The following is a 19,186-nucleotide window of genomic DNA, read 5'->3' on the forward strand; positions in this document are numbered from 1 at the left end:
CTTGGTGCACCTTATAGTCATTTGTCTGCTTGTCGCATTGAGGAGCCAAACTCATCCATCGCTGCAAGGTTTATTAAGGTCTAGCCACTCCTATAAGGCTTGTTAATCTTTAATGAGCTGTCTATACATTGAATTAGCTGCCGATTAGCAGCTAATGCCTGCACACAGAGTGACAATATGACTCGAATGCCATCCATCATCAGTGCCGGTCCGACCTTAATGATAGGTCGTGTTTATTAGTCATGTGATGCCCCCAGATGTTGGATTGCTTTCAATATTACTGTCAAACTTTTGAATTATTGGTTGATATCAGGATGTCAAGTTTATTTTGGCAAATATGACAAAACGTGCTTCTCAACAGCATTACCTACCCTGCCTTTAGGATAGCATACTAAAGACAACCATTTGAGCAGTGAACACACTGAAAGACAAAATCTTGTACACTAGTCAACAATTCTGGATGATTTATCTGATCTTGCTACTTGCTCGCCAACATAAGCTATTGTGCTAGCATTGCAAATATACAAGGACGAAGAAAGAAAAAAAAAGACCAGGTCAGTGAAATCCCTGACCTAACAGAGTTCACAGAGTTGAAGAAATGAAAGAGAAAGAGAGAATGGAGAAAAAAGATGAAAAACCAGAGGGGAGTGAAAATGAGAAGCATAACTTAAAAGTGTCTGCTACAGCTTCACCAAGGACAGTGCCACTTAAGTTCTCTTGTGTCGTATCAAAGAACTAGCTGTCGTTGCATGGTCCCTTTAACAAATATGATTAAGTACCCACAGCTTCTCTCGTTGTATCAGCACATATGGTATCGTGGACTGCATTTATTCTGCATCAATTGCCTCCATAATTGCAATAACATCATACAGATTTAGAATGGATGGATTTGAATCCAATCAACTTTAAATACAAGCGTCTTATATGACAAGTAGCCCTATATTGATGTCTTAACTCGTTCGATTTTAAGCGGGTCCTTCTTAAACATGTTGTTCCTGCTATGGAGAGAGCCTGTGTAAAGTAATGGATATGGATTGATTATGTTTGTAATATTGCTGAGTAGACACTGTCACTGTGATGGGAAAGAGCTGGGACACATTCTGCAAAGTCTGATGACTGTGACATTTTGTCTTGCCATTGTAAACTAGGCGCTACACATACACTATACCAACCTCAAAAAAGGGGTCTACAATCTGAACCAAACACACATTTACAATACGCACAGCACATGCACACGCACACAGACTGTAACATCCCCAGAGAGTCAGAGCCTTCCTGGCCCTCTCGGCACCAGGGGCAGTGGCCAAAGACCCCTCAAAGCCCGGTCGCGGGTCTCATTCACCAATCAAAAATACACTCACACCCACAAAAATGAAACTTGTGGTCAATCACAGAACTGGGTATTCCGCCTTTATATTCAGTTTTACACTTGCAAATCTTTTTGACCCTAATATACCTCCATACACAGCATTTCCATCCTGATGCGCAGAGAGGCGCCCTAAATCCCCATATAAAAGCATGCACTTTCAGAATGATCTATGTAGTCACATAATTCCTGTTGCCTGTACATTATCTGCTCTTTTCTACCTAGTTGCCGCCTTTGTTTCTGCCCTGTTGCTTCTAGATCCCTCACACAAACACAGACTCTCATTTCTTTTTCAGACTCTGTCACTCACATGCATGAATATGTGCACACTCTACCTCCTACTAAGACACGCATCACAACAACCATTATTGTCAGAAAACATACAGGTACTGGGGTACTCAGGCAAGCAAGTGCAGGGGTACAAAACCACACCCACCCCTTCCTCGTTTACAAATTAGCCTCACTCCAGTGAGATACATCTCCGCTCAATAGCGTTACTTGGAAATTCTGATGCATGCATCCGTCACCTGATAGAGTGGGTTCATTTGCCCCTCCAACCCTCCAACCCACACACATACCCATTCATTTTCTCTCCATTAGAATGATAGGCCTTCACCTGGGAAGTAGTGCTGTTTCCAAACCAGAAAACAGGCCATTTTGCTTAGTCTAGCATCGCCAAACCAAATTGCAGATACGTATTAGTCTGGAACCTTCTCAGTTAATTTTGGAATTCCAAGGGACATTAACAACGGGTGCAGACCAAAATGCTTATGGATAGACAACCAATTGATGAATGGCCATCTTGGTTGTCTACCAAAATTCCATCTTCAAACACTTTTGTGGAAGTCAAAGTATACATTTGAGGGGCAGGGATACATACTGTATACTTGGTTTGGAACTGTTTCAACAATCGCTCTGTGATAAAAAAAAATCCTCAACTTTATAAATACAATAAATATTTGAACATCGATGTAAATTATTTGCTTGTCATCAAGAAGCTATAGAAGAATGTGTGTAATGTAATATGTCAGCAACCATCACATGTAATAATCAGTTAACAGTCACTCCATTTCTTCTTCTTGGGTCCCTGATTCTGTCCATCCTGAACTTCATGGTACCCTTCCGTGTCACTTGTTTCTGTTTGTTTGCTAGTATCCACCTTGGGGAATGCCTTCCCAGGACCCAGCACCTGTCTGACAGTCATATTCAACCTGGAAGTCTGGATGTACCTGGAGCACACTGCCCAGTCCTCAGCAGACACCTGCCTGACCAGTGGGCTTTCCCCCTGGGTACAAGGCTGGGTGAGTCCGTGGTCTGGGCCCAGGTCTAAGCCCTCCAACTCCAGAGTGGGATTTAAAGGGTCTCCCTTGGGGGCTGGAACTATGCGTGGCACGGCATGGTAGAGGAGGCGGCTGTGTCCTGACATCACCATGACATCGCCGCTGTGCATGTACATGGCTGTGGGCAGCTCTTCCCTCTGGGTGCCTCCGAGGAGGAACACAGCTGATTGGCCAAAACTGTTTTCATGGGGAGATATGATTTGCAAACATATTACTACTTTAAAGATAGTTGGATGACGTGAGAACATCTTGGCAAGAACTGTTTATACACTAATAATATTTGTCTCACTTCTTTTGGGGGGGATAAACCACTAACCAAATGATTCACATAGCTTGTATTTTATATTGTATTTTATATTGTAAATTGGTAACTTATATTCTACTTTATTGTATATTCTATTTTATTTTAATTGTATTCCACTTAGTACTGCTAGTTTATGTATCCTTAGTATAGTTAGACCACATATTTAAATTAAAGATTCCTATATGTCTACTGTATGCACCTTCCTGCCAAAGCAAATTCCTCGTCTGTGCAAACTTTCATGGCGAATAAATCCCATTCTGATTCTGATTCTTTGACTAAACTGTTCCAGATTGTCCAGTTCCTTTTTCTCTCACCTGAATGACAGCAGCGGTGGCGTGTGGTCCAGCTCCGATTCGTCCACATGGATGCCCAGGGAAGAATCGGAATGGTAGTAGTTAAGGATTCCTGCCTCGGCTCTAAAGCTGGTGAACCCACAGGCCGCAGCGATGTGGCGGGACAATGAGTAAAGATCGTCAGGGAAAGGCGTATAGTGATCTGCAGAATACGTCTAGAGAAAGACAGAAAAAATGTAACGAAAAAGATAGGGGCTTTCTTATTCACTTGCTAGATTGTCCACTATCTGAACTCAAATATGGAGAGAAACAGAAATAAAAAAAAACAAGAAACTTGGTCATTAGCATTCCAGCTAATCTGGAGTAGCGCAAATGAGTAACCTTGGTGTCCCAGTTGTAGTGGTAGCCGAGGGTCACCCAGCGAAGCTTTTCCAGCAGTGTCTTTGGTTCCCTTTTCCCTGAGTCCTTCTTCCTGTAAAAAGAGAAACACACAAGACAGGCCATAGATATTTCAGACAGGAAGATTTTCCAAGCAGTGACATCATATTCCTCTATGAATTGATAGATATTGGTATGTGCATTTTAGAAATCAATATAAGAAATACTATGGTTCTTCAAATTGGCTCAGTATTTAGTTTATATATTTAAAATGTCATTGGTCATAGTTAATTACCCACCCCTACTAACCTATTATCCTTTAGATTTGGAAGCCCAACATCTAACCCAATAGGAATTCATCAAGGGAGGTTTTTGAGTTACATGCAGGGGTGATTGTCAAACAAGCACTTTATGAAACACCCTCTACTGTTTGTCTGTGTTGTTTAATAGCCCTCAATAGTGGAAATAGGTTTTAGTACTGGAGTAGGTGGGCACTCTTCCCCCATATATCCTCTGTCTCAGTGGGGGACATGTGCATGTCCAAGTTGCAAACGTTGGGCTTCTGAGGGTAGGTCTTCAGACACTGTCTGATCCAGTAGTGCTGTGAGCCATGCAGGAATGGGTTGGAGATGAAGATGAACCCTTGAGACAAGGACAACAGGATTTAATATGAAAAGATTATAATGGATATCTTTACATTCATATAATAACCTGACTGTTGTATGTTGCATGTATGTTTGAAAGTCCAAAGGGGACTTTACCTACTACTTTTGTAACTTTCCATTCAGGTATTTTACCTGGATAACCGTGTATGCCAAAGGCCTGCCAGTCCCTGATAGGTCGTAGTCCCTCCATCTTTGCCTCCCCATCACTGACTACAGTTGGGTCCAGTTTGGTGGGAAATACCTGTCAATCATCATTCACATTATCACCACCCTAACCAACACCATTCATAATCAAATTGGGGCATGTGGTACACATGAATCGGCAGTAACTATGCAAGACGTTGCAGCAGGGATGACACGCACATAGCTGCAAGCAGTGATAGCTTTGCCAGATGTACTAAAATGATTGTAGTTGTACCCCCTTCCAAGCATATCATAACATCAGCAGTTTGGGGGTAAACAATGTGGCGAAATTTGTAAGCTGTGTCGAAAAGTCGATTGTCTCAAATAGGCAACGTGTTTTTAGGCATAGCATACTCTGACTGTGAGTTGCGTACGAAAATATTAAGCCTTTGGAACTTGAACGTTTCCCATCTGCTGTAGCTGGCTCAAACAACCTCCTGGATGTATTTTAAAAAATTGTACATGATGTACAAAACACCCACTTTTTGCATATTTTAACTTGAGTAACCACCACACATTACTGTTAGAAGGGAACGAAATGTGACTATGCCGAGTAACTAAATTGTATATCTATGCATAGGCTACTACAAGCAGGAACATGTAACAGTCTAGCGATCTCAATATATCCATGATTTAAGTACCTTGTCACATTTAACAATCTTTGAAAAGTCAAGGACGTCACTGAAATCAGGTGGGGGACTTCTTCGCTTATAAAGTTTAAACAACTTTCTGAACGCATCTTCACCATGTTCCATTATGGAAGCAGCCATGTTTGCTATACTGACCTTTCAACTCAAATAAACAAAAACGATTTTAAATAAAACATGGTTGTCCCTTATACCACTGAAATAAATAAAATGTATAAACTTAATAATTTAACTGTGTGCTTTTTTCATTGTAAGATGTACATTTGAATGTATAATAATTATTTACATTTCTAAACCGTGGTCACGTGGTTTAGGGTCATAAGTTGAAAGCTCACCAAGGACGAAACATGGCTGCTACGTCAAAGAAGGTTTTCGAGGTGTTTGTTTCTAAAATACCATGGACCGTAGCAAGCAGTAAGCATTATTTCAGTGTAAAATATCATGTGTGCACACAATGTTATACCGTGCCTTACCATGTTAGCGTTTTGCACCACTGGTTTGTGTTGGAAAAAAGGTAAAAGCTAAGCTACGCTAGCTTCCTTGACATTGTCAGGCTATTTGCCTCTTGTGAGAATCTGTGTCATTGTGTAATTCTGGAGAATTCAAATTGCTATCCAGCTTTGGGTGGTTAAGTGTTAAATGCACCCAATTTTATAATAGTTTGTTAATACCTAACGATGTTTTTATCCTTTGACAGAGGAAATGAGGGAATACTTTGGACAGTTTGGACAAGTCAAGAGATGCTTCCTACCTTTTGTAAGTTTGTCAAACTAAAATACATATAATATATTGCCTACACCGTGTAACTTGTTCTTACTTTCCTAATATATTGTGTTACACCTGAACAGGACAGACAGACAGGTTTCCACAAAGGTGTGTGTTGGGTGGGGTATGCATCAGAGGACGGCCAGCTCAATGCTCTGCAGAAGGAGCCTCACATGCTGGAGGGATCCAAGGTAAGGCCCTTCTTTTATCAGCTTTAGAGCTCATTCGCCAAGAGGGAATCTGGGGATATTCAATGTTTTCCATAGAAAGGCCTACTTGAATGTAGAAAATGATATGCTGGATGATACTTAATTCATAACTCCTACGAAGACAAATGAAGACCGAGTAAATTAATGTGCTTCCTGTTGCTCCGTATGTGTGTCTTGTTTGTTTCTCCAGCTTCAAGTCCAAATGAACAGAAAAGTCTTTGCTGTGCGCAAGCCATACACAGAGGCTGAAGACAGCTGAATTTGAAGGTGTCGATGTAAACTGTGAATGAACGATGGAACCAGCTGAATTTGAAGGTGTATACAGTCAATGTAAACTGTGAATGAACAATGGAACCATCTTCATATGTCAGCAGTCTTTGTTCTGCCATTTTGTTTTTACAAAAGAAGGGAGCCAATCAAATCTCCATATTGTGTAACTGAAAATATTGCCCAAAATGGGTAACTCAATTAAAACATGGCCATGTATTCTGACCTATTCAAATTGATGTTGCTTGAAAGTTACTGCATGTTTTCTTTACAAACTCTCATCATTGAAGTTACACAATATATGAAGAGGTGATAATGGATGAATGTGTTCAAATAAGCACCACCTTGTCCGTCTCTCACAATAAAGTGACAATGTGACCAAATGTGAGCCCTTGTTTTGGGTTGCTGTTCCCTGAATGTTGTGTAATTTGAGACTACACTCCTGTGATCCTATGATGACACCATCCAATGTTGCATTGGAGCTCTGGTAGTAGTGAGCATCCACAAACCATTTATCTCTTTACTGACAATGTAGAGGTACTGGTATTTGATTCTAAGGCATGTTCCATTCTGTTCAAGTATACAATAAAGGGGAAACACAGTGTATCCAGACTATAAGATGAGGTTGCATGACACAAACCTGGAGATCAGTACCCACTTGTGGTTCATACATAATGGAACAAATGTTGAAGCTGAATACAAATGTATTTGGGCTATTATTGACTGATTTAGTTATTTATTATTAAAGATTTAGGCATGACAGATCAACAATTATCTTTGAGAACACCTTTGGGCTGAAATCCATGTATGAACGTCAAAAAAGTAGTGTATTTGTTTACTTTTGGCTTTCGTGGCTTTACTGTCTTCTTTCAACTGCCTGTGCTCTTCTCTTCGTGTTTTTCCTCTTATAATCTTTGTTAGTTATTTATTATTAAAGGTTCAGGCATGACATATCAACATACTCTTTTAGAACACCATTGGGCTAAAATCCAGGTATGAACTTTTGAAAAAAGGTCTTGAATTTGTTTACTTTTGGCTTCCGTGGCTTTGTTATGTCTTCTTTCAACGGCCTGTCCTCTTCACTTTCGTGTTTTTCCTCCATCTTTTTTCCTCCCATCTCTATTTGGCTTTGTTCTTCCTCCTCTTGTTTATCAAATTCACCATCTGTTTCCTCCTCAGAGCTCAGCAGTAGCTCTGGATCTTTATCGAAAATTGTACATCGAGGGGGATTTGGTTTCTCCAGGACTGTACTGCTCTCCCCCCACCCTAATCCCGCCAACCTTCTCTTCTCAATAATGAGGTCGATTTTTGCTTGTTCCCTTTTCAGTAAACGTTCAAGCTGAGCCCTGTTTGGATGTTTTAAGGCTTCCTCAACCTCTCTTCTTTCCCTGTTTGCCGTCTCCTCCTCTTCCTTCGTTTTCTTCCTAAGGGGAACCATTGTATTCTGTTGCTGTGCTGGCAGTTTCCTCTCCTCCTCCCTCGGTCTTTCAGCCTTACAAGTTTTCCTTAAGTCTTCTTCCTCTTTCTTCTTCCTTCTCACCTCATCAGCTTTCTTTCTCATATCTTCATTCTGTTGGTATTTGGACCCTTTCTTCTCCTCTTCCTCCCTTGCTTTTTTGGTCTCCAAGTCTTTCTTTTGCTCATTTTCCTTTCTTTTCCTAATTTCTTCCTCAAAAGCCAGCCGTTTGGCCTTTTCTTGTTCCCATTGCTGTAATAGCCTTTCCCCTTCTTCATTTGCCTTCTGCAGTTTGGTTTCAAACTCTTTCTTCCTGTTTTCCTCCTCCTTTCTCTTGGCCTCCATATAAAGCCTTTGTTCCTCCTCTTCCTCCCTCTTCTTGGCCTCTGATTCTTTTAGCAATCTCTCTGCCTCTCTCTTCTTGGCCCAAGAATCTTTCAGCAATTTCTCTGTGTGCGCTCTTTGCTTCACCTTGGCCTCTGACTCTTTTAGAAGTCTCTCTTCCTCCTTCTTCTTGGCCTCTGACTCTTTTAGCAATCTCTCTGCCTCTCTCTTCTTGGCCTCTGACTCTTTTAGAAGTCTCTCTTCCTCCTTCTTCTTGGCCTCTGATTCTTTAAGCAGTCTCTCTGCCTCTCTCTTCTTGGCCCAAGATTCTTTCAGCAATTTCTCTGTGTGCGCTCTTTGCTTCACCTTGGCCTCTGACTCTTTTAGAAGTCTCTCTTCCTCCCTCTTCTTGGCCTCTGACTCTTTTAGAAGTCTCTCTTCCTCCTTCTTCTTGGCCTCTGATTCTTTAAGCAGTCTCTCTGCCTCTCTCTTCTTGGCCCAAGATTCTTTCAGCAATTTCTCTGTGTGCGCTCTTTGCTTCACCTTGGCCTCTGACTCTTTTAGAAGTCTCTCTTCCTCCCTCTTCTTGGCCTCTGACTCTTTTAGAAGTCTCTCTTCCTCCTTCTTCTTGGCCTCTGATTCTTTAAGCAGTCTCTCTGCCTCTCTCTTCTTGGCCCAAGATTCTTTCAGCAATTTCTCTGTGTGCGCTCTTTGCTTCACCTTGGCCTCTGACTCTTTTAGAAGTCTCTCTTCCTCCTTCTTCTTGGCCTCTGATTCTTTAAGCAGTCTGTCTGCCTCCCTCTTCTTGGCCTCTGACTCTTTTAGAAGTCTCTCTTCCTCCTTCTTCTTGGCCTCTGATTCTTTAAGCAGTCTCTCTGCCTCTCTCTTCTTGGCCCAAGATTCTTTCAGCAATTTCTCTGTGTGCGCTCTTTGCTTCACCTTGGCCTCTGATTCTTTTCGAAGTCTCTCTTCCTCACTCTTCTTGGCCTCTGACTCTTTTAGAAGTCTCTCTTCCTCCTTCTTCTTGGCCTCTGATTCTTTAAGCAGTCTCTCTGCCTCTCTCTTCTTGGCCTCTGACTCTTTTAGAAGTCTCTCTTTCTCCTTCTTCTTGGCCTCTGATTCTTTAAGCAGTCTCTCTGCCTCTCTCTTCTTGGCCCAAGATTCTTTCAGCAATTTCTCTGTGTGCGCTCTCTGTTTCACCTTGGCCTCTGACTCTTTTAGCAGTCTCTCTTCCTCCCTGTTCTTGGCCTCTGACTTTTTTAGAAGTCTCTCTTCCTCCCGCCTCTTCTTGATGTCCAGCTCTATGCGTGATCTCTTTTCTTCCCACTGCCTCCTCAGTTCATTTTTGGATTTTCTTGCATTCTCCTCCATCCTTTTTGTCGCCTTCATATCAGTTTTCTCTCCTTTCCCTTCTCTTTCTTTCTGAGGCGCGTCATCACCAAAGCTCCCTGGTTCCTTGTTTGTCCTCATCTTGCTGTCCTTCCTTCCTTCTCTTCCTACCCGTTCGGTCTCTCCAAGCCTCTCTGTTCCATCCTCCTCTTTCTGCATCCTTCCTTCCCGGGGATGCATGTTTTCTTCACTTTGGTTTTTCCTCTCATCTGCTTTCTGTGTCTAGAGAGAAAGAGAGAGTTACAGCCAAACTCCACTGACTCAGGCTCAGTGGCTGATTCCAAATATACTATTACACAAATAATATAATGTACTATTTCTCAAATAAATACTGCACAGGGCTATGTGTTGTGTTCGACCACTCATTCTGAATGCTATTACAGATTATCTCATGAACTAGTTGTAATGTTATCGATTACCTTCACACTTTGTCCTTCCAGTAAAGTCATTTGCTCTTTTGCTCTCTTAGCTTGTGCTCTCAGTTCCAACACTTTTTTATTGACTTGATCCACTGAGCGGTCACATTCCTCTCGCTTGTGAGCAATCTCTTTTGCCTTTCTTTGCAAATCTCTTTCTCTTTTTTTTGCCTCATCCACCTGAGCCCTTGCTTCCATCACTATTTTGTTGACCTTATTTATCTTGCGGTCACATTCTTCTCGTTTGTTGTGTATCACTCTCTCCTGGGCTTGTAACACTTTCTCTCTCATTCCTGTGATCCTTTTTTCTTCCTCCATCAGCCTTTGCTCGTTCTCCAACTGTTCCCTCTCTTTCTTTTTCATTTCTTCTTCTCTTTTCTTGTCCTCCTTCTGCCGTTGTCTTTGAAGGTTCACTCTCTCGCGTCTCTCCTCTTGTGCTTGGATATTCTGAAGCTCCACTGCCCTCCGCCAAAACATCTCCTCTTCCATCCTTATCTTTTGGCATCTGTTTCGTTTCTTCCCACCCCCATTGCCTTGAAGACCGCAGCCACAGGACACTTTCATCGTCTCACCACCTTCTACTCTCCTGCCTTCTTCGTTTCCCTCGGACTTCTCATCTCTACTGTCGCCATTCTGTTTCGAAGCCTCGATCCCTTCAGTGGTCCCTTTTCTTTTTAGGATCTTCTCATCCCAGATTCGTTCAAAGTCTCTCAGGGTTTCGAGGATCCCTTTTCTGTCTGGAATGTCCGATTGAAGCATCTCATCGACCTTTAATACAGTAGATAAACAATAAGTTGGTAAAAATGGTAATAGACACTTAAAAGTAAGTGAAACCAAAAGAAATGTCTTAAGGTGAAAGCCAGTGTTCACAAGTAAAGACCTTGTTTCTCAGAACTTTGTTGTTCATCCTCCACTCTGTTTGGAGATCGGTCATCTGGCTCTCCAGCTCGGTCAAGAGGTCACGTTTCAAGCTGAACATCTTTTTTGCCATCCATTTCCTGTCCTCCAGGGCCATCTCACAAAGGCAATCATCAATGCACTCCCTCCGTGCCTCCATTTGAGCTGTGACACTCATTCTCCTTTACTGTGGAGTGAATGGGAGAGAAGTCAGAGATTGTAGGAGGCAACAAAAAACAAGTCACATTTTGTTTGACTCTTTCCCTTCTTTGTAACTCATTCTCTCATTCCTGTGATCCTTTTTTATACCTTAATCTCCCAATTTTCTCTTTCTTTTCTTGAGCTAATATACTCATACACACAGCACTTTTGCTCTGTCGGATAACATTCTGTTATCAATCTCTCAAATATCTCTTAAAAGTATCAACAGTTGGATTTGTATTACTCTCTCTCACCTTTGTTGTGGCAAGCGCCATCATATACGGTGTATTAAACAGCTCAACATCAGCCAAACTATCACCTCTAAACATTTGTAACTCCTCTTCAAACAGTTGTAACCACTCAACCACCGTGATACAGCCAGCAGTCGCTTAGGCCTTATTCTGACATCACAGAGACATTATGTCATCAGTGTTCCTCTCCATGAAAACAAGTAAACATTCTTTTCTAAAACTGGTTGTTCCCATCCTTGATTGTGATTGGCTATATTGCATTCCATGCCGTTGTAAAATCCAGCATAACCTCACAGGTTGTCCTCATAACATTCTTTAACATTCGATATTACTGCGCATCGAATATTTCAAATTGAAAAAGACTGCAAAGGTGTCCATCTGGCTGTTGCGTGGCAACGATTTATGTAGGAACTATACTTTGTAGTAGCGGAAGAATGACGGTTTATTATTAAACTATTTTGTTTCAAATAGTTTTTATTGATGAAACCATATCAAATATTTGTAGTAACAGTTTTAGAAAAGCAATAAGCCCCTCGAGTCCGTGGTTTACGCTGATTTTAGAACAGATAAGGGGGTTTCTTGTATGTCCCGAAAGGTTGCCAACTTCCACATTGTTGAAATTTTGAAGCTTTCAGAATTTTATAGCAGGAATAGCATAAGTTTAAGACAAGTTAAAGACATTTAGCCTGACATTTCATTAATCTAAAACAGATTGCACTTAGTTCAACCAAAAAGCTCGATTTTTACCACTTACTAACAGAAAATGTGTCTCTCTTCAACAAATTTAGACAACAAGTCAGACAACAATGTCTCTTTTGCACTCTTACAAAACAAAAGGCTACATCTGAACATGATGCTCAAGCCATGAATGTATACAAAACACTAAAGTATAAATAAGTATAACTGATAAAAAACGCAATGATATATCAAAGATCAAAGACGTAAGTGCAACTGAACTACAGGGGGATATAAAGAAATAAAATATAAAAGAAACCAAATGATACACATTTTTAAGTACAACAAGGGTTGAGGCATACTGTAGATGTATCAAAACACCCATTCTGCAAACAAAAACACACAATGTCAACCTTGAGGCTACAACATGTTCCATGGTCCATGTCTTCATGTAGGCCTCCACCCTCACCAACAAGGTCTGAGGCCCTTGTCAGGCTGACACTGCAGCCCCCCTCGCAAGCAGGTCAAAGGTATGTAGGCCTAGTCACAAAGACCCCCAGGCTAAAGGTTTTATGATTACACCATCTCATTTCTGCACAGACCTGGGTACTTTACTATTGCAAATACTTTCAAATACTTCTTGCGGTGCACAAAGGATCAATTTATCTTATAAATATAATTTTGCTACCTAATCTCTATCTACTCATCAACAACCTAAAAACACTTTTGTGACTGAAGTGCCAAGTGGACAGACAGTGCCCCTAAACATTTTATTCATAAAGACTACTTTTGTAGTAAAAAAGAAAATACCTTTTCCAAAATTGTCAAAAGATTTACAGAAAGGTTCCTCACCTGGAATTCATTCATAATCGTACTTCAGTCTTTTGTTTGCTTTTGGTTAAATCATAAACGGATTGAGTCTTAGCAATGCAAAACACACTCTGCCAGATGTAAATGTTAACATGTTGTTCTTCTCATCATCAAGCATTACTATGGCAACCAGCATTATGATGTCATTACTACACTCATGTTCAGGGATGTCATAGTTCTTGCCCATAGCTAGCTCAAAATATCCTGTATTGTATTGATCCTACAATACTTGAATATCAGTGGATTATACATACTACTTGGTCCTTTTCTAATATGTATACAAACCAAGTGCATTGTTTTGTAATATAATGCTTCATCCGCAACAAATAAACAGGTAGCGGTAGTTTCTCCAGCCTTGTGTGCCAAGTGTTTGTTGAACATTGCACACAATTCAAGTGGGAGCTGGAAATGCTAGTGTTAAACACGTTAGCAGGGTCATTGTGGAGATATTATACACCGGACTCACTCTCTGAACTTGTCATTTCACATCCCATCACTCCCTCACTTCACGGACTATCTGCTAGATGAAAGGGGAAGATGATTGCGTGTGTGTGTGGTGTGTGTGTGTGTGTGTGTGTGAGAGAGAGAGAATCAGTCTGAAATCACAGAATAATCAAGAAAGAAGTAAAAACTCACCACTTGCACTACTGCCAATCTTTGCAAGGAGGAGGTTTTAACTGTAGGCTCATTGTAATCTGAGAGTATATCCATGCAACGTAGCCCATTGTGTTAGGGCTACAACCTGCCGAGGAGACTGCCTGAATCAAGCTCTGCAAAACCTTCATTCACAATCCTACTCAATTCCCTAAAGCAATTAGGATAAATGCTATAATGATTCTGGTACATATTTGACATGTGTTTAGGTGGGTGGTGGTGGGTGGTGAGACAATTTAACGCTTAGCCTACAGCATAATGGTACTGCTGATGTTTTGGAAGGTTGGGAAAGGTCATCACGAAAAGAGAGTGAAAGTTGAAAGCGAGAGACTCAGCGGAGGAGGGACGTTTGGTATGTGTCTACCTGAAGGAGGAAAAAGAGTAACTCTGAAGATCCATAGCCTACATGGGTTTTAGTCAGCAAAAAATATGGCTTTGTTTTTCCCCCACAGAGACAGAGAAAGCATTCAGTGGAATAAAACTTAGATGAGTAGAGTTACAACTCATCAAATACAGACTGCAATTGTTCATAGCCTACTTGTCCCAACATCAGTCAGTTGAGAGAGAACTCTACTTCAGCAGTTATCGCAATTTTTTTTACTGTTCTCGCATAAACTTGGGCCTACTTTTTCTTTCACCTCAGACCTTACTCTGTTCTCTCCAGGAGTATTGAGAGGAGAAGGAAAATAATTTGAAGTGTATCAATGGCTTCATGATCTATGCAGTATTTCAGTAAAAATAGAAGGAAACAGTGAAGGGGAGGAAACAACAATGGCTTCATGATCTATGCAGTATTTCAGTAAAAATAGAAGGAAACAGTGAAGGGGAAGAAACAACAATGGCTTCAGGTAAGTAGTCTTTATGTCCGTGTTTCAGTAAAAAAACTTGGTTCTCTGGGGGGAGTCAGGTGGTGAGTGGTTATGGGCTACTAATCTGAAGGCTGAGATAGTATAGGTGATAGTATGAAAAACATCAGTTTATTTATTGTTGATAATAATGTGCATACAGCATGTATACTTTGTAAATTGCAAATTTAACCACATTTATGAACAGAGAACATTTCTGCAACTTAAAATATTACAATAGCACATAGATGCTTCACTTAACACAAACTTTACACTCAGATCACTGGGAACTTCACAAAGAAAATGCAGTCTCTCTTTTGCCCTCAACTTCCTGTTTCTCTATCTCACTTCATCTCTCATTTATCTATCGTTTCCTCCCTCCCTTTTTCTCTCTCTCTCTGACAGGTGACTCCCTCCATCTCTCAGAGCTGAGGATTGTGCTGCTGGGGGGGAGACGTGCAGGGAAGAGTTCATCAGGAAACACCATCCTGGGCAGAGAGGAGTTTGACCTGAGGAGAGTTGCTCAGTGTGTGAAGAGACAGGGAGAAGTAGCAGGGAGGCAGGTCACTGTGGTCGACACTCCAGGATGGTGGAGGTATTCCCCTGTAGAGTGGACTTCTAACCCGGTTAAACAGGAGATAGTACACAGTGTGTCTCTGGGTCCTCCAGGACCACACACTATCCTCCTGGTTATAAACTTGGATGACTCATTAAGAGAGGAAGAAGCCAGTTCTGTACAAGGACACCTGCAGCTTCTCAGTGAGAGAGTCTGGAGTCACACTATAGTGCTGTTCACTCGTGGGGACTGTCTGGGAGACACAACCATTGAGCAGCACATTGAGACAGAAGGGAAGGTCCTCCAGTGGCTTGTTGAGAAATGTGGGAACAGGTATCATGTCCTCAACAATGAGAACAGGGCTGATGACACAGCTGCTGGACAAGGTGGAGGAGATGGTGGCAGCAAACAGTGGAGATGTGTTTTACCCTGAGATGGATGTCAGTAAAGAAATTAACTGGAGTTCTGAAGAGTATCAGACATCACCACTGCCTGTGACAAAAGTCAACAGCATAAACCTCCCTCCATTCAGTGAGTATCTCGCTTTTTACACTCACTGCTGCTCTGCTACATAACTACCGGTAATTGTAAATAGAACCATTTCAACACCCATTATTTTAATATTCCATATGTTACATTTTCATTTCAAATAAATACATATATATTGCATTTATTTAACACTTTTATTCAAAGCAACATACAACATACTCCAACAGACATCTCACAAGATACTGTAACATTCATAAAGAGTCAGTGGTCTTGGGACGACGTGTACAATATAGACTCCTTCAGACAAACGGAGGTTGACGCACACATGAATTTGATGTTGAACGTAACAAAAGAACATAAGTCTGTCTGTGCTCTGGTCTTCTCTTCAGTGAGCCATGCTCCGCCCTGTACACTTGAACATGTTAACAATGTGAGACAATGTGTTTCGTTTCATAAACGATACTTGGTTGCCGAAGACCGGCCCTCACCCACGGTGTAGCTCCTCTCGGGGGATGTTACACTTCATCATACTTGAGCTTGTTTGGTTATTTGTATGTTGTTGTGCAGTGAGTGGAAACAGCAGAGCTGAGACAGACTGGGATTCTGATTGGATATCTGAGGATGGATCTGAGGCTGGATTACTGCTGAGACCTGAAAGTAAGATCTGCCGCCTGTCTGTCTGTCTAGATACTTTACCTGCCTGTGTCTGTCTGTTTTTAGGTTTGCCTTTCTGTCCTTCAGTCAGTTTAATGTTCCATAGATATGGTCTCTGAGTAGGAATCTAACCAGCCCAGTAGCTGGTCTGACCTGCTGTGTTTCTCTACAGCGTGGGGAGGTGGTCGATCTGGTGTCCTGTCTCTGAGGAGCTCTGGCTACGCCTCCCAGACGTCCAGACCTTCTGGCTCTGCAGAGCCTCTGCAGCTGCGTTGGGCAAGACAGGCGTTTGTGGAGCGAGTGTCCAAGCCTGTCCTGGATAGTCTGCTGGATGGACTTCTGCAGGAGAGGGTGTTTAACGATGCTGAGAGAGAGGCAGTGAAGGTGGAGACACAGAGGGCAGAGAGGGCACGGGCCACCATCGACATGGTCCTGAGGAAAGGAGATGAGTCATGTTCTGTGATGAGATGCCTCCTGTCTGATATGGATCCCTACTTATATTCAAAACTTGGCTTTAAATAATGCTGAATAGGATTCAATCAGAGCGAATCTGTAACAAAACGCTTGTCCAATGTTTCAGTCTATAGACTGAATAGATGTTAAAGCCAAATGTTTAAGATGTTTCGTAAAAATATTGTTTTTAATATGTATTATATAATTTCATATAATAATTTTGTATACTATAAATACTATAAATGTTGTATTAATGGATGGAAGCGGGTGACCTAGTGCCCCTGTGACAACAAGCTTGGACCCCCTTGTGGCTCCCCTAAATGTAGAGTCTGAAATTAATTATTTCATAATACATTTTTCCAACCATCATGTTCTTTTTCTTTTTCTAGTGTTAAGGCACTTCACCCTACTCGCCTCGGGGGGAATGTCCCTGTACTTACTGTAAGTCGCTCTGGATAATAGCGTCTGCTAAATGTAAATTTTCCATTTGCTAGAATGTATGAATCAAATGTTGAGGACTCAACTATGCAACTAGGCATGAACTATATCAGTTCAGACTAATTCAGACCCACCAGTGCAGTAGAGCTAGCATTATTCACAGAGCCACTTTAAACTGTGCAAAATAGATGTTTCAATCCTTTTTTACACTATAGCTGGTGAATGCATTTTAGGGCCACAATTTCACATGAGATATTAGCAATATAGGTGTTGTGGCAGACGGCAGGGAGAGGTGAGGGGTGGTTGAGGGCAGGTATCCGGTTGGATCCACCCCCAGGCCATGTAGGGACTTCCTGCTTCAACGAGACAGGATTTGTCTTGTTGAGATGTTAATTGATTGTGGGTTGCTTATAAAAGGGCGTATGTGACAAATGAGTCTTGTGCATGGACATTGGACTGTGTGTGCCGAGGTTTTATTCAGATTTATATTGTGGAAACCCCACACCCCTTAACCTGCTACAGTGTATTAACGATTGAGTGAAAGAGGGCAAAATACTTCAATTTTGACGATGTTGATCTTTTAGCAAGCAATAAAAAGACCTCGCTGGCAATGTTGGCCCCCATCACAAGTTGACTTCTATCTCCAGTCCCTCTCTGATGTCAGAGATGAGCTTCAGACCCTCTGGAACCTTGTAGATGCTCTGGATGAGGAACAGAGGAATTTGCTTTGTTTTTACCTCACTTCCTTTCTTGTGTCTCTGCACAACGTATGTGCTAACTGTCAACAATAAGTAGAAGTGAAATAACTATTGCTATAGTTAAATAATTGTTAACTAATTGAACTATCAACTGTTTTCTGTGATGAAAACTAAACTATGATGAAATATCAAATGTTCTCTTACCATTTGTCTGAGTCTGCCACATAGCATCTGTCAAGCCTAAGTTAGATGGATGTATGGAAGGAAGAATGGATGGATGGACAGAAAAGTAGATGGTCTTACCAATATAGTGGAGTGCTGCTTTGCCAGGAACGTTTCCAAAACTTAATAGCAAATATAGAGATGTTGACAGGAAAAACACATAGCATCTCTGGAGGGGACAATCCCTCACTGAATTGATCTTCCCAAGGTCTTCCATTTTTTTCTCAGTTATCTTGGATGTTTTTGCTAGTCTTCTTTGAAAATGTAGATTGCTAATAAGTGCCGATATGTGGGCAACTGTGAAGCCCTCTGTGCTAATGCTTACAAAACAAATACTTAGCAAAGTTCACCCCCAGGGAGCAGACCACATGGTCCTGGAAAAGAGAAAGAGTTTACCTCATATTTAATGGGTGGATAAAATACTGTATCTTAAATGGTGAGAAAAGCCACTCGTGGTCAAAATTTTAACTATACTGTTCTGCTTTGGTGGGTCACAATTCACAACAGGTGGACAATTCTCAGTTTATGGAGCCAACCCACAGTTAATCAAGTTGATTTGGTTGCATGTTTATGAGAGGCCATATAATCATAGGTCATATATTTTATAATTAATTATATTATAATATGAGGTGTAGGATTGTAAAGTTTTGCATGGCAGTATCCTGGTACCCTGTATGCCACGTTGAAGTATCTACCATAACTGTCATCCTAAAGGAAAGCATTGTGATCTGAAGGTCATATTTAAAACAATAAATTATCTAATAACATCCAAAGATCTCTAGTTTCAGAAATCCAAGGAATTAAATATGTCATATTCATCATCCAAGTTGATGCTGGATGGGGTCGTCTGTAGGTTTCATGCTCCTTCTCACTTCTGCTGCTATGAGACATACTGTTTCATTTTTTCATTTTGACTGATTATCCAGTGGGTCCACAACATACAATAATGTTATTTTCTTTCTGCTTCTATCTGTTTGCTTTCTGCGAACACCAACTTTTTCTTGATTGATCAGAGTTTTAAAATGTGTCCTCCTCCACGTTGTGATTGGATCCTGACAGGTCCTTGGTCAGGCTTATTTCACTGTCAAGACCCGGCTGACTTATAGGTTGTAGCTCCCAAGAATAACATGCAGATAGATTAATCAATAATTTCTAAATTCATAGGTCAGAGCATTTTCTCTGAAGTGAACCTTTTAACAAATCCTGAAAAGACATGAGTAGATGGATGTCTTCAAATAGTCTTAGACAACATTTATGAAAACAGGCAAGGTTTACTGAAAT

The 19,186-nt window shown here is 41.2% G+C and overlaps 3 protein-coding genes and 1 pseudogene across 3 annotated transcripts; 2 read left to right on the forward strand and 2 right to left on the reverse strand.

Annotated features, from left to right (window-relative positions):
* Positions 1-1,378: 1,378 nt before the first annotated feature.
* alkbh1 (alkB homolog 1, histone H2A dioxygenase) lies at positions 1,379-5,302 on the reverse strand. The gene is made up of 6 exons (XM_084674647.1): positions 5,171-5,302; positions 4,479-4,587; positions 4,161-4,323; positions 3,685-3,775; positions 3,325-3,518; positions 1,379-2,883 (listed from the first exon to the last, which is right to left on the reverse strand). The coding sequence occupies exons 1-6, from the start codon at positions 5,297-5,299 to the stop codon at positions 2,421-2,423; spliced, it is 1,149 nt and encodes a 382-aa protein (XP_084530773.1). The 5' UTR covers positions 5,300-5,302; the 3' UTR covers positions 1,379-2,420.
* A 179-nt stretch (positions 5,303-5,481) lies between these two features.
* On the forward strand, positions 5,482-6,800 carry slirp (SRA stem-loop interacting RNA binding protein). Its single transcript, XM_084674658.1, has 4 exons — positions 5,482-5,590; positions 5,874-5,932; positions 6,025-6,132; positions 6,341-6,800. Exons 1-4 carry the CDS (start codon positions 5,524-5,526, stop codon positions 6,407-6,409), a joined length of 303 nt encoding a protein of 100 aa, XP_084530784.1. The 5' UTR covers positions 5,482-5,523; the 3' UTR covers positions 6,410-6,800.
* A 335-nt stretch (positions 6,801-7,135) lies between these two features.
* LOC146299613 (uncharacterized) lies at positions 7,136-13,001 on the reverse strand. Its single transcript, XM_084683171.1, has 4 exons — positions 12,879-13,001; positions 10,883-11,086; positions 10,006-10,770; positions 7,136-9,808 (listed from the first exon to the last, which is right to left on the reverse strand). The coding sequence occupies exons 2-4, from the start codon at positions 11,075-11,077 to the stop codon at positions 7,400-7,402; spliced, it is 3,369 nt and encodes a 1,122-aa protein (XP_084539297.1). The 5' UTR covers positions 11,078-11,086; positions 12,879-13,001; the 3' UTR covers positions 7,136-7,399.
* Positions 13,002-14,643: 1,642 nt separating this feature from the next.
* Positions 14,644-16,942, forward strand: LOC146299614 (GTPase IMAP family member 9-like; annotated as a pseudogene).
* Positions 16,943-19,186: the final 2,244 nt, after the last annotated feature.

Source organism: Hypomesus nipponensis, chromosome 3 (genome assembly GCF_054491055.1).
Source record: "Hypomesus nipponensis isolate SF chromosome 3, ASM5449105v1, whole genome shotgun sequence".
NCBI classification, from domain to species: Eukaryota; Metazoa; Chordata; class Actinopteri; order Osmeriformes; family Osmeridae; genus Hypomesus; species Hypomesus nipponensis.

Excerpts from the sequence above, each read along its gene's own strand:
- alkbh1 (XM_084674647.1), bottom strand. The coding sequence starts at position 5,299 with ATGGCTGCTTCCATAATGGAACATGGTGAAGATGCGTTCAGAAAGTTG. Across the intron at positions 3,776-4,160 it reads AAGAGTGCCCACCTACTCCA|GAAGAAGGACTCAGGGAAAA; the intron begins GTACTAAAACCT and ends CTCTTTTTACAG. Across the intron at positions 2,884-3,324 it reads CCACCGCTGCTGTCATTCAG|TTTTGGCCAATCAGCTGTGT; the intron begins GTGAGAGAAAAA and ends CCATGAAAACAG.
- slirp (XM_084674658.1), top strand. The coding sequence starts at position 5,524 with ATGGCTGCTACGTCAAAGAAGGTTTTCGAGGTGTTTGTTTCTAAAATA. Across the intron at positions 5,591-5,873 it reads ACCATGGACCGTAGCAAGCA|AGGAAATGAGGGAATACTTT; the intron begins GTAAGCATTATT and ends ATCCTTTGACAG. Across the intron at positions 5,933-6,024 it reads AGAGATGCTTCCTACCTTTT|GACAGACAGACAGGTTTCCA; the intron begins GTAAGTTTGTCA and ends ACACCTGAACAG.
- LOC146299613 (XM_084683171.1), bottom strand. The coding sequence starts at position 11,077 with ATGAGTGTCACAGCTCAAATGGAGGCACGGAGGGAGTGCATTGATGAT. Across the intron at positions 10,771-10,882 it reads ACAAAGTTCTGAGAAACAAG|GTCGATGAGATGCTTCAATC; the intron begins GTCTTTACTTGT and ends ACTGTATTAAAG. Across the intron at positions 9,809-10,005 it reads TGGAAGGACAAAGTGTGAAG|ACACAGAAAGCAGATGAGAG; the intron begins GTAATCGATAAC and ends CTTTCTCTCTAG.